Source organism: Prinia subflava (assembly GCF_021018805.1).
Source record: "Prinia subflava isolate CZ2003 ecotype Zambia chromosome W unlocalized genomic scaffold, Cam_Psub_1.2 scaffold_2cwr_NEW, whole genome shotgun sequence".
NCBI classification, from domain to species: Eukaryota; Metazoa; Chordata; class Aves; order Passeriformes; family Cisticolidae; genus Prinia; species Prinia subflava.
Window position 1 is genome coordinate 184,020 of NW_026960607.1, and position 13,751 is coordinate 197,770.

Here is a 13,751-nt window from a genome sequence, read left to right on the forward strand (position 1 = left end):
TCCTCTCACCTGCCTTCTGGGGCAGCCCTGCCAGGGACATTACCTTCCCTGTTGGGGATCTCCTCTCATCTGCCTTCTGGGGCAGCCCTGCCAGGGACATTACTTTCCCTGTTGGGGATGTCCTCTCATCTGCCTTCTGGGGCAGCCCTGCCAGGGACCTCTCACCTGCCCTGCTGAGGATCTTACCTCACACCTCAAGAGCCTTTGCACGCTCGATGGGGCCCTCCCCCAAGGAGGCACCTCAGTCACTCTTCTATGCCATTCGCTTCCCGCCCGTTCTCGGCCGGCACCCTCTCGGGAGACCGGAAACGCGATACTAGGGGGTCCACTTTCGCTCTGGGGGTCCGAGCTGCCGGCCCCCATCTCACTCAAGCACTCATTCACTCGCCTCCCATTTCCACCACGGATTTATCTCACCCATCTGGCGTTCTTCTGCTTTGCTTGGTCTCACGATGATCCCAGGGCCGATCCAGCGCTGATCCCAGGGCCGATCCTGCATTCTTCTGTGCTGCTTGGTCCCACGCTGATGCCAAGGTCCGGGGGTAGCCAGCGATTCCCAAGGATCCCTCGAAGCAGATGATCGTCTTCTTCGGGGGTGGTCCTTTGTGGGCGTGGCTATCCCGGACGAGCCCCCAATTGAAAAGAACAGGGCATATGCCTTTATTAATATTCAGCTCTTTATTAAAGTGATCAGCTCATTATTAAAATCATCAGCAGGATTGCAAAGTCCGATCGGAGTTTTCCACACTACTGCAGCCATCTGAAGGAGCAGGTGCTGTCCCAGTGGATGCTGAGTCCTTGTTCCCATAGAAACAGCTGGCAGTTCTCTCTGGTCGACCATCAGAAGGCAGAGCACTGGCAGTCAGCTCTTTGCCCTCAGGGAAAAGTTTCAAGAGTTTCCCATTCTCTGCATCAGTCAGCTCAGCTGGCCAGTTCCCATTCCATTCAGGCTCCTCACAGGTCATGGCCAATCTTCAAACCAGGCCAGGAGGTGCATCCACTCCCCGCTCAGCCAGGGCACTATCCAATTCTCTTCTGACGAATCCAGCTTCCTGTCCTGGGGTGCAGTTTCCCCAAAAAAAACCTCCCAGGATCCACGGGGGCGGCCCTGCCCTATCTGCATATCCAAATGCATATGCATTTGTCCTGGTCATAGCCGAAGTTACTCTTGCTAAATGAGGTAGTTACAGAGGACAATAGGGCTATCTAGGTGTGGGCAGCTTCTTTTCACATTTCAATTAGGTAGGGAAAAGTTGCCAGGCAACTTTCCTTCAGGGCAGCTCTCCCTACTCAGATTGTCTGGGGTGTGGGGGGGGTGTTACTCTAGCCAGGAGAGGGTCAGTTGTGGGGTGGTTGTTTTGTTGTTTTGTTGTTGTTGTTTTTTTTTTTTTTTTTCTTTTCTTTCGTTCCTAACAACCTGGCTACGCTGCCTGGCCACGAGCCAGAGCTACGTCTGCTTCCTGCCTGAAGGACAGTCATGGACGCGATTAAAAAAGAGGGGGGGAGCGAGGCAGCCTGCGAGGCTACCACGGAGACAGCCCCGGCGGCCGTGCCAGACCGAAACCTGCCCAGGCCCCGCTCCCCGCTCCCCGTCCCCCGTCCGCACCCCCTCCCTGACGAACGCCAGGGATAGAGCCCAGCCGCCAGCTGCAGCCCCACCGGGATCCCACCAGCGACCCCAGAGCCGCCAAACACTAATTGCTTATGGGGACTCTGACTCTAGCAGTGATGGAGAGTCTTTTGACCCCGGCCCCGAAAAAGATCCAGACTTACTCGCTTCAAATAGGCATAACAACTGGTTACGGATAAAAAAGAAAGCCCTTAAAGACAGAGACTTTGCCTTTATTTCGCTAATCAATGCCTCTTCAAGTTTCACCAAATGGCCAGCTTTTACAGCAAATCATCTCACAGCACGGGACAGCAACGAGCGCAGACATAAATCCTACAGCAGACGCAGCAGCTGACACAGCAACCAGAACCAACCTTCAGCTTCCAGCCAGCGCAGGCCCTGCCCGCAGGACCATCTCCGACCATCAGTGCAGCCCCCCCAAGAAGTGCAGTAACGCTGTCTAATTGCTCAGTTTTTGTCTCCCTACAGGAAATCTATGGACTCTTCCCAGGTCCTCTCAAGGGTGGGTGGAAACCGTGAAAGCTATCAAAGCCAACATAGATCACAGGGCCTGAGGGGAAAGTAGCTATTGTCAGTCCTTTTGTGCTGTCTGCACCGCTAGTTTTGTGGGGGAGAGATGTTCTATCTCAATGGGGAATTTTTATGCAGTCAAATTTTGTATAAGGGTCATTGGGGCACGTGACACCCCCAAATTGACTTGGAAATCCTCTGATCCAGTTTGGGTAGACCAATGGCCCATGTCATTAGAAAAACTGCGCATAGTACAAGAACTTGTACAGGTACAACTGGAAAAGGGACACATAGTCCCATCTAATAGCCCTTGGAATTCACCCGTGTTTGTAATTAAAAAGCGGTCTGGGGGGTGGAGGCTGTTGCATGACTTGAGGAAAATAAATTAGGTAATTGAGGGAATGGGGCCCCTACAGCCAGGCCTCCCTTCCCCTTCTATGATTCCTAGAAATTGGCATCTAACAGTAATTGATTTAAAGGATTGTTTTTCTGACATTCCGCTGCATCCAGATGATGCACCCAAATTTAGCTTTTCTGTGCCGAGCATTAATATGCAGGCACCGCTAAATCGATATCATTGGTTATCACTTCCCCAAGGAATGCGAAATAGCCCAATTTTGTGCCAGTGGTACGTGGCAAAAACCCTGAGCCTGATACGGGAACGAATGCCTGATGTTCTGTTGTATCATTATATGGATGATATTCTTATCTCTGCAGAAACTGTGGGTTGAGTGGAGGAAGCAGTGCAGGCTGTCTGCCAAGCTGTTACCTCAGAGGGCCTCACCATTGCTTCTGAAAAGGTTCAAAAGATATCTCCCTGGAAATATTTGGGCCGTCGAATAGGCATGCATTCTATTTCTGCACAACCCTTGCAAATTTCAACTGAAATCAACACATTACATGATGCACAAAAACTGCTGGGAACAATAAATTGGGTATGACCCTTGCTTGGGATTTCAAATGCAGATTTAGAGCCATTGTTTGCCCTCCTGGGAAGAGAGCCCAACCTCTTATCACCCAGAGGCTTAAACAGAGAAGCACAAATTGCGCTTCAAAAGGTAGCTGATGCTATCTCTCAGAGGCAATCAGCTAGGTGGGCTCCAGAACTGCCAGTGTGGCTAATCATTCTGAATCCTAACAAACAGCCTTATGCCTTAATATTTCAGTGGGACTCAGAAAAAACAGACCCTCTGCTAATTATCGAATGGGTCTTTTTGCCTAACAATATGCCCAAGACTATTTCCATGCAAGATGAACTTATGGCCATGTTGATTGTCAAGGCTCGTCAAAGACTGACCTCTTTGGCTGGGAAAGATTTTGATCGTATCTATCTACTTCTCACACTGTTTTATTTGAATTGGTTGCTACAGATATCTGAAAAATTGCAAATTGCTTTAACAGATTTCCCAGGGCAGATATCTATCCATCCACCTAAACACAAATTATTGAGTTCGTCTTTTAATTTAATCCCCAAGCCAAAGAGAAGTGAGACTCCTTTGCAAGCTATGACAATATTCACAGATGGGTCTGGGAAAACCCATAAATCAGTGATTGTTATAAACGCCAGGACAAATTTATTGCCAAATTCAATAGTTTGGTTTATTAACATCCAAATCACAAAATTTAGAATCAAATTATAACAATTTCAAACAATAAAAACAAAACAATACGAACCCCACGAACAGCAAACTTACTTGACCGAAGTTCTCCCGGGAAAAGTAGAGCCAAGGGTGACCCCAGAGACACAGGACCTGGCAGCCGGTGTCTCTAGCTGGGTTCACAAATTTGCCCACCTAAAGGCCCAACTTAAATACCCTTAGTTTCCCCCTCGGCAACTTTCCTCCCATTGTTTCTCTAATCATCGGCCATTAACTTTATTTACATTAAATCCCGAAAGGGTCCCCGGGCACATTCAAATGCTAATGTCCAGAGTTAGTCCTTGCTTTGAGTAACTGTCGTAGAGGTGTGTGATGACCGATGTAAGTCCTCGCTGGCACGTCTTTGCTGGCACGTAGCGTTTGACCGTTGCGAGTCCCGATGAGTTTAGCTGCACATAGGCAGGGGCAAGTCATTCTCACCTTCTATTTTTGGAACCCGGGAGATCAGGGAGGTGCTTTCCAGAAGTTCGTGAAACGTGCGGGTTGAGCAGACACACACATACCTTTATACAATATATATCACAGTTCCCAATCTATAATTATTTATAGAACATGAATTAAATAACCATATTTCCCACAGTGATTGTATGGAGGGACCCTGAAGATGGAACTTGGCAATCTGATATTGCTGTTGTTGAAGGGTCTCCACAAACGGTGGAGTTAGGTGCTCTGGTCAGAGTGTTTCAGAAATTCAGCACACCTTTTAATCTGATTACTGACTCCGCATATGTTTCAGTTGAAATCTGAGACTTAATCGTGAAGCTAGAGACCGAGCAACGGAGGTCAAACCAATATGGTTATAACATATGTTCTCTTTATTCACGAGATGGCTGGTTATATACAGTAAGAATAGTTTACAGTAACAGGTGCATTTCTATTGGCAGTGAGCATGGACAAATATGTAAGCTATTACAGTTTAAGGCAGCAACCATATTTCCATCCTAACTATCTCAGCTAAAGCATGTACACACCTTAAGTGAATTCCTAACTACGTCACAAGATTATCTAGTTCTACGCAGGCTAAACATTGAGGCCTAGCAGGCCCAAATCTGAGGCCCAGTTTGGGATAGCTCTGCCTTTATTCTATAAGTCATCCTGCTCTTGCTACATTCAGGTATTGTACAGAGAGCAGAGAATTCTGTTTTGAAAAATGTTAAAAATGACATTCTTTTTTCCTGGTTAAAACTGCAGGTCTCCCTGCGGCTCCTTCCTTTGTGATGCATATCAGGTCACATTCCAATCGTCTTTCTCACTGAAGGTAATGCCCAGGCAGACTTGTTAACCTTATCAGTGCAGCATGTTTTGCCTAACAAAATAGAACAAGCTAAACTGAGTCACTCCTTTTTCCATCAAAATGCTGGGGCTTTGGTAAGACTTTTCCGATTAACTCCAGCACAAGCCGCTAATATAATTTCTATATGCCCTGACTGTCAGCATTGCTCCCTTCCTAATGTGAACACAGGGGTCAACCCGAGAGGTCTATAGAGCCTACAAATTTGGCAGACAGATGTGACACACATTCCTGACTTTGGCTGCTTGAAATTTGTGCATGCTTCGATTGATACTTTTTCAGGTGCTCTGTTTGCCTCAGCTCACACGGGAGAGACAGGGAAAGACGCCTGCCATCATTTCGCTGCTGCCTTTGCCACCTTAGGAATTCCGCAACAGATTAAGACAGATAATGGACCCGCATAAATTTCCCGTAGAGTTGCAAACTTCTTCTCCTTATGGGGTATCACTCACAAAAGGGGCATAACTCACTCACCCACAGGACAATCAATTATAGAACGTGCCCATGGCTCTCTCAAACGTCTTCTGTTACAACAAAAGGAGGGAGCCGGGGACACTCCTGCTGAAAGATTATGCAAAGCCTTGTATGTTTTTAATTTCTTGAATTGTTCAACGACAGACTTAAATCCCCTCAAATTATTGAACTTGCTACTGTTGTCAGAGCTTTTCAAATTTTTTCTGTTCCTTTTAATCTGGTAACAGATTCAGTTTGTGTTGCAAAATCGTGAAGCCTCAGCCCTAAAAGAAAGTGTAAAACCTGCAAACAGATGATAGATTTGAATAGCTGAATAAACTCCTAAGACACTAAAGACTCCATAAATAAATTAGAAATTTAGTTAAAATAAGCTTATATGTATTAGACATTATATTATGTATTGTTATAATTATTCCTTATATTTTACAGTGTGTTTAAAGGTAGAATCTGGATCTTGGATAGATAACCTGTTTAGTAGCTAGGGTTTCACACCTTGGCTAAAAGATTATCTTGGGATAGGAATGCATGTAATGATTTTAATAATAATTGTATTAGTTATGATACCTTGCTTGCTTCAGTGTGTGCAGAGATTAATTAATAAAGCCATCAAGGGGGTGTTCTTGGTTGATACAGAAGGGGGAGATCTGGGAATACACAAGGCAGAGAGTCAAACAGACTTGATTAGCATAGCTAGTTTGATAACCTAGATGCCATGGCAGGAACAAACAGAACTGTGAAAATTACAGGAGATGGGATTACACCTGCTTACGGGAAGAGAGAAGATTCAATCAACTTCTGCAAGCAAAGAATTGTTGTAAAATGCATGAGTTTTCTGTGTGATGTTTAACCTGATTATTGTAGTAGAAATTATTAACCTGTTTGAAATAGTATATAAGCTTTTGGGAAACTTGAGTAAAATTGAATTCTGATCACCAAATCAGTCTTCCCATCTCTCATCAATTGCTAATGCAGCAGGAGTTATGCAAGGGACAATTTATCCCATCTTTTAAAAAAACAGTTAAACCATAATGACCTCCAGTAGCAAGACTCAACTAAGTAGTGTGTAGTACTAAAAAAACACAGTAAGGAAGATTGTCCATCATGCTGTATCATACCAGAGCCCAGCACAGCAGCACTGTAGACTGCTTCGGCTTCCTCGGCTGCCTAATGCCTCAGTTTCTCACACAGCCCATGACACAGGATTCAATCAGCAAGCAGTTTTTCCACAACTTTGATGGGGAAGGATACTATTTATTTTATGTGAGTCACTCTTGTTTTGACAGGCAAAGTGGCCAGGAAGGCAAGGACACACACCCAGACATTTCCCCCTGGTTTGGTGGTAATCGATACAATCACTTACACCACCAAGACAACACAGCCAGCTCAAAGCAATTTTCTCAAGGTGAGAGGCCAAAGAAACAACAAAATTGCCAGCATCAGAAGCCTCAATTCCCAATGAAAGGATTCCCAAGGTTGTACAGAAAGTAATGAATATCAATTCTGCTGCAATATTATTTACCTTCTAGGAGAAAACACTCTCCAGCATTCAGGCTCAAATGACCAAAACTTCACAGGAAAGAAAAATGCAAGGCAGAAAGCAAATCAGGGAAAGAGGTCTGTTCAGCAGCAACACCTGTGTCACATACCTCGTTTCTCTTTAGCACCCTGCTGTAGGAAGCTTGGCAAAAATGAAGATGGTCTCGGTTCTGCTGCTGCTGAGCACCCTCCTGGGTACCTCCGCGGTGCCTTCCCAGCACCCTTCCTGTTACAAGAGGGCCCTCAAGGAGCACAGCTGTCACACCATCCCCGAAAGCAAGGAGAACCTCCGACACATTGACGATGGTCTGCAAGATCACTTTTGGGAAGGGAAGGGCTGTGAGGTGATCTGTTACTGCAACTTGAATGAATTGCTCTGCTGCCCAAAGTAAGATCACAGTCATTTCATGTAAACCTGTGTAGTTCTTCACAACTACATTATATTTCCATCGTTTTACAGTTTCCACATGCAGAGTAAGCTATCATTTTAAAGAAATTCATCACTTCAGATGGTTTGAAATGATACCAAGATATAGCCAATTTTCTGTTACTGTCAGTTTTGAGGATTTGTTTTTCAGGGGCTCACCTAGGATGTGCTCAGCATATTTTGTAAACCTCCTTGTCCTATTAACAGAGACTTCAGCATATGAATCACCCAACTTTTGACTCCTCTATCTAACCCAAACTAAGAATAACTACATCAAACCCTAATCACAGCATTTTGCAATGAAGATGTTTTCAAGACCACAAAAAAATATTTAATTTCTATTCTATGGAAGAGAACTGTATTGCTATTCTAAAGTGCATGCACACGTCAGTTGAACAAGTAATTCTGTAAAAATAGCTGTTAAAAGCAGAAAAGCAAAGGAGGGGCACAGGGGTTCACACATACTTGTTTAAGGCAAGGCAAAGAATGAGCCCAAGAACATCAACATCTCTCTGGCTTGGTTGCACTGCTGACAAAATTGGAACAGTGAAGTTCTCACTGAACTTGTGGTTACATAGAAAGAACATAACTGAGTTAAATAAACACCATCAGTCCATACTGGTTTTAGGTAATAAAATGTATTAAGAGGTATTTTTTCATTCAGCTTTTCAGCAACATCTTTTCTTCAGTAAATTTGGATTAGAAATATCAACAGTTCAAAACTTGCTACTTCAGAGGCACCAAAATGTGATGGCATTATATAGGCAAGAAAAAAAAGGTTTTTATATGTGCTTCTCAACACTCATTTCTCAAGTCCCCTAAAATCCAATAAAGGCAACTTTTCAGCACTCCTGCAGGGGACTCAAGTTGAACCAAATGAGAAAGACTTCTAAAGATAAAAATCTCACATTCAAACTGAGAGCAGGGTTTAAGTAAGATTTTCATCTTTAACTTTCCCTAAAACCAGATGTGGTGTCCTCACCCTGAAGCACCCTTTGGGTCTCCAGCCTTTGAGAAGCATAGTAGAGCCTCTTTGTTTAATACAAATACAGAAGAAAGTACTCCTTCCACCATTCTGGGGTACACAAGACCTGCTTTGCATCTGTGCTCTCGGGACAAACTCCACTAAAACAGTGTGTGTGCACATGCCAAAGTCCTTAATTTTGATAATATAATCTATCGGTAAGTTTATTCTCTCAATGTTAAAATACCAGGGTGGAGTTCTGCAACCCGGTCAGCCATTGAAAGTTTTGTCGTTGCTCCCGCAGCAGGCCAGCAGAGGCAGAAATGTAGTATCTTCATCCAGACCTGCAGTTGCATTTGCATTTCTGGAAGGACATCCCACAAACAAAATAATCCCACATATATCGTGATACATGCTAATAAATATCCACAGCGGGAAATGCATGTCATGTTAAAGCTCTAATAAACCAACCATCTAATTGTTTAAATATGTGATCCTATCTTTCAGGGATATTTTCTTTGGACCAAAGGTATCTTTTGTGATCCCCTGCAACAGTCAATGATTCAAGACTGCAAGTGAAGATAACAGACATCATTCTACAATAATGTAATAATGTTTTCAAGGGGAAAAACTATCACCAACAAAAAAAACTCCCTTTCTAACCACAAGTCACTGCCTCACTTTACACTGTAGAAAGAATTTCCTTTCTATACCTTTATGCAGTATCAAATATGTAAGAAGTTTTCTTTTCAAATCTACTAGCTGACCTATATTCCATAAAGCCATTTCCTTGGTTTAACAGACTGTACAAGCTCTTAATGTATCCTAATATGCATCCCCCAGCAAAAAGCATAACTCTTCTTACTCAGAACAATATCCTTAGCTAGTTTGGACAAAGAAACTTCAAGCCTAAGCCTTCATGTTTTTAGGAACACGACTCTCAGAGAAACTTATGGCAGCGCAGCTTCCTATTCCATTACAGCCATCACACTTTTAATGCAGTTTTAAGCTGAAACCACTCACTCCCTGGCACTTCTGAAGAGAGGCTCCCAGAGAGTTCTGTTTAGGCATCTTAAAATATATGCACATACAAAAGGCATGTATTTCCATATTTGAAAGTATTTCACTGGAATAAAAAAAAGTGAAAATTGACATAAACTAAAATACTACAGCAGCACTAAAGCACACTTGGGTCCTATGTCTAATTGGTTGCCTGCCCTGACTATGCAATCTCTAAACCCTTAAATTGCTTAATCTTAGCATTGAACATCTAAAAATATTAGAACAACCAATTTCTTAATCAAGCTCTTTTTGAAATACAGTACCCCAAAATTAAATTAAAATGCTGGCTTTTTTAGGCTACCCTTTAAAGCAATACCTACAGAAAACTCAGAGATAATCATCTTAATATTTAAGAGGTATTGTGATGTATGAGATAGATACAAAGAGACATAAAATTTTGACCATTTTTCTGTTATACCACAATCTCTATTGGCAGGTGTTGAGAGGTGACCACATAATTTCAAGCAGCCATCTGAACAAGCCAGGCTTACAGGCAGCAAGCCTGACTTGCTGTTTTACACACATACACTCTTTAGCTATTAAGTCAGTTATCACCGTGGAGGCCCAACCAGGAACACAGACTGGGGACACAGATCTGGGTGCAACAGAGCAGCAGGGCAGAAGACCTGCCCTTAGTTTATTTTTCCATTTTATATCTGTGTCAAGGTGACCATGGATTGGAGAAGGGTATTGCCACCTCTCCTGTCACATTGGTCCAGGAGGCTGTCATTCAGCCTCCCCTTCTCTTGGAGAAAGTATTCATAACATTGCCAATATTTACAAAACATGGTCCTGTGTTTACAATTCACCAGCGTGAGAAACTGCACGTTTCTCCTTTAATATGAACGCTTAGCAAACCAGGAAAATTCATGGCAACATCTCACCCTTTTAAGTATATTAAAAAAGAAAACAAAAAAAGAAAAATGAACAATTCTGTGACAGGAAAAAAGAAAGAAAAAAAAACCTGTATAAAGTTCACCGACCTTCATTTAGGTGACGGTGTGAGGGCTACATGTTGGTCTGATTCTGCCTTTGCTACCCAGGGTTTCACCCTGAACCCCTTGCAATAACCTGCTCAAAATATCTCGAGCGTAGTCTAACATAATTCAACCAACACCCTCATATTTTTAAATTTTTATAAGATACAAGGGAATATACGGTGCAAAAGGCAGGAGCATTCCAAGAAAGATTTAACCACTCAATTGAAAATTCTGAACCCCAAAAGTTCTGTCCCAAAACCACAACCCCCAAACAACGTGCCCTTTCCCCACAGAGGTCACAATGGCTACCATACATAAAACTGAGCCATAGCAAACAATTCCTCTGAGTCCATGATTAACAGTCCGCTGGCTCTCAGCATCACACTGCTTCAGTCAGTCCTTGTCCAGCAGCTCCACAGGATCCAAAGTCTCTATGGAGGCCATATAGGAAAAGAGAGGATGCCAGTCCGTGTCCATGTTAATCAGATCTCGAAGAGGCTTCTGTGATGGGTGGCACTAGGGTGACACAGGATGCACAAGGTTTCAGGATCAAACAGGATCAGTCCAATGCACCTGAGGCAGCTCAGCAGACTTTCAGCGGCCACCTCCATGGCAAAGATCCCAGAACCTGAGGATAGAGAACTTAAAAAACACAAATTGAGCAATTGACTTTTTCTCAAAGAATGCATGCAACATAGGATGTGGACGTAGAAACCCACTGCAAGGTCCAAGGAAAACTGACCATAGCTATGTGGCAACATCAACACTTCCTACACTTGAGATGATGGCTGTACACCAGCCAGAGAATTTTGCTCTTGTTCTAGAGCTTGGGAAACTGTTTCGTCCCCCTGACGTCTTCGTCTTTTTCTTCGCCTCCGAGTTTTCGGGCTTGGCGTGGGCTCATCATGACCCACTGCTTTACAAGTTTCTGCAGTATGGTCTGGACCCACACCTTGTGCGCAGAAAAACAAGGGAGTCACTTTCTGTGCCTCCTTTTCCTGTTCTCCACTAGGCTGAATATCTGCCTCTGTCTCATGTCCATCATTCTGCCTCTGTTCTGCCGGCTGTGAAGCAGCCGTTGGGGTCATCACCATAGAATCACAGGAGTTTAGAACTGCACAGGTCTGGACCATCTCCAGGATATTAGAAGTCTCCGGAATGGTTTCCAGGAGCCTCTGGCAAGCAGAATTAGCATGGCTTCTTGCTAATTGCTCCAAAATTATCATAGTCAAAGTTATATCCTTGACTCTCGTCTTTAAAAAATGCATCAGACGCGATATAAATTCATTAAAAGCTTCCTCTGGCTTCTGTGCTATGTCTAAGAAGTCTTCCTTTGGGGAGAAGGATAACTTGGTTTTTATCAATGCAGATATCCCTATGTATCTGCACGAATCTAAAACCCTGAAAGAAAGGCCAGCTTGCACATCAGGGCAAGCATATTGACTCCTCCCCATGAGTAGGTCAGCTCCAACCCCAAACAAGCGATCATCTCGAGGCAGGTGGCTATTTTCGACAGCCATTTGTCCAGCTAGGAATTTCCAATTTCTTTCAAAGGTAAAAACCTGTTGAGGTTCAAGCATCATTGTTGCAAGACCTCTTATTACATAAGGAAAGATCAGATTCTCAAATTCTGCACTGATCCATTGAATTGCCTCAGTGAAGCTTATATTATCTTCTGCCACGTCCCTTGATAAGGGAAGCGGGACTGCCCATGATGGGTCATCATGGCTATGATGCTGTGGAACCACGACCACAGGTCCCTGAACTGGCTCGGGCAAAGTTGCATCTTCAGGCAGCAGCTCTCTTAGGTCAGCAGCCTGGTTCACCTGGGATGCAGAACTAAAAGCCTCATCCGATTTCACGACAGGGAAAGCGTGCACATCAGACAACGCTTTTGCCCCGTTATCATCTCCCACAGCCGACCCGGCCCCGTAGGGGGGGTGGGCGGGGGACAGTGACTCGCTCAGACTCCTCTCTGAGTGGGGGGGCGATTGTCGCGCTGGGCAGGGAGGCGTGGCCGATCGGCCACAGCCTTCAGCTCCTGCCCGGCCAGCCGATGGGTCGGTGGCCAGGTCGGCGGCAGCAGCGGCAGCCGAGAGCCCCTCCCGCTCGGTGCGGGGGGGCATTCCCCGAGCGGCAGGGAGGGGACGCGCGGCGGTGCCGCGCGGCGATGCGGGGGGACTGTCCATCGCGGGTGGCCCCGCAGCACCGGACGCGTGGGGCGGGGCGCGGCGCGGTGGGCGGCGGCGGCGGCTCCGCTGCGGGCACCGCACAGACCGCCGGCGGCGGCGACCCCGCGCACAGCATTTGGCGCGGCGGCGGGACGGGGCAAGGAGGGGCCGTCACCGCCGCTCTCGCCTGCCGAATCCTGCGCGGAGCAGGTCGCGGCAGGGCGGGGCGGGCCGGGGAGGCGGCGGCAGGGGGCGGCGCCGGCAGCGCCGGGGGCGGTGCGCACGGCGGCCCCCCCGGCTCCCCGCAGGGGGCCCGAGGCCAGGCGGCTCCGCGCGGCAGCTGCAGGGCAGACCCCGCAGCGGTGGCGGGCAGCGGGGGGGGCGCCGCGGCACGGCGGCCCGGGGCGGCGCGGGCGATCCCCCGCGCTCGGCGTGAGACCCGATGCCGAGCGCTCCGCCCCCTCGGCACCCCAGCTCCCCGCCCGGGCAACCGCGCGGGGAGCGGACCGAAAAAAGCTTCCCCGCCCTTCCAAAAACCCCGCTGGGCGCGCCCAACCCCCGACATGGGGGTGGGGGTCTCCTGCATCGGCTCTAACCCTGCATCAGAGCAATCCTCGTCAGAAGCGACGGAGCTCACAGGGGAGCCAGTGCTGCTTCCTGTCGAAAGCCCAGAATCAACTTCCAAGTCTTCTCCAGCCTCTTTTAGAAGTGGGAAGACTGTTGTCCATGCCCGTAAAAGAGTGCCTGCCTTAGAGTTTCCGTCAAGGACGGCAGAGAAAAGGCTTTTTCCCAGGGTTCTCCATGGGCCAATATAAAGTGCCTTTTCAGCAGTATAAAAAATTCCAAGTTTCTTTCCCCAGCTAAATAGTTCTCTCACGTGTTTCCTGGTTAAGTCAGCGTCACAGGACAACAAAAAGGAGTGGAGCAGTTCCATCATCAATCGTTCCTCTGAGAACATCGTGGGTTTCTTCTTTTTGCAGCTGTAGAAGGCAGATTTTTTTTTCTTTCTTCTTTTTTCTTTCCTCACTAGCTTGCAACTTGACCACGT

At 46.1% G+C, this 13,751-nt stretch overlaps 1 protein-coding gene across 1 annotated transcript; it reads left to right on the forward strand.

Annotated features, from left to right (window-relative positions):
* The first annotated feature begins 3,598 nt into the window (after nt 1-3,598).
* SCRG1 (stimulator of chondrogenesis 1) lies at nt 3,599-9,078 on the forward strand. The gene is made up of 2 exons (XM_063424241.1): nt 3,599-7,487; nt 8,998-9,078. The coding sequence occupies exons 1-2, from the start codon at nt 7,252-7,254 to the stop codon at nt 9,050-9,052; spliced, it is 291 nt and encodes a 96-aa protein (XP_063280311.1). The 5' UTR covers nt 3,599-7,251; the 3' UTR covers nt 9,053-9,078.
* The last annotated feature ends 4,673 nt before the right edge of the window (nt 9,079-13,751 follow it).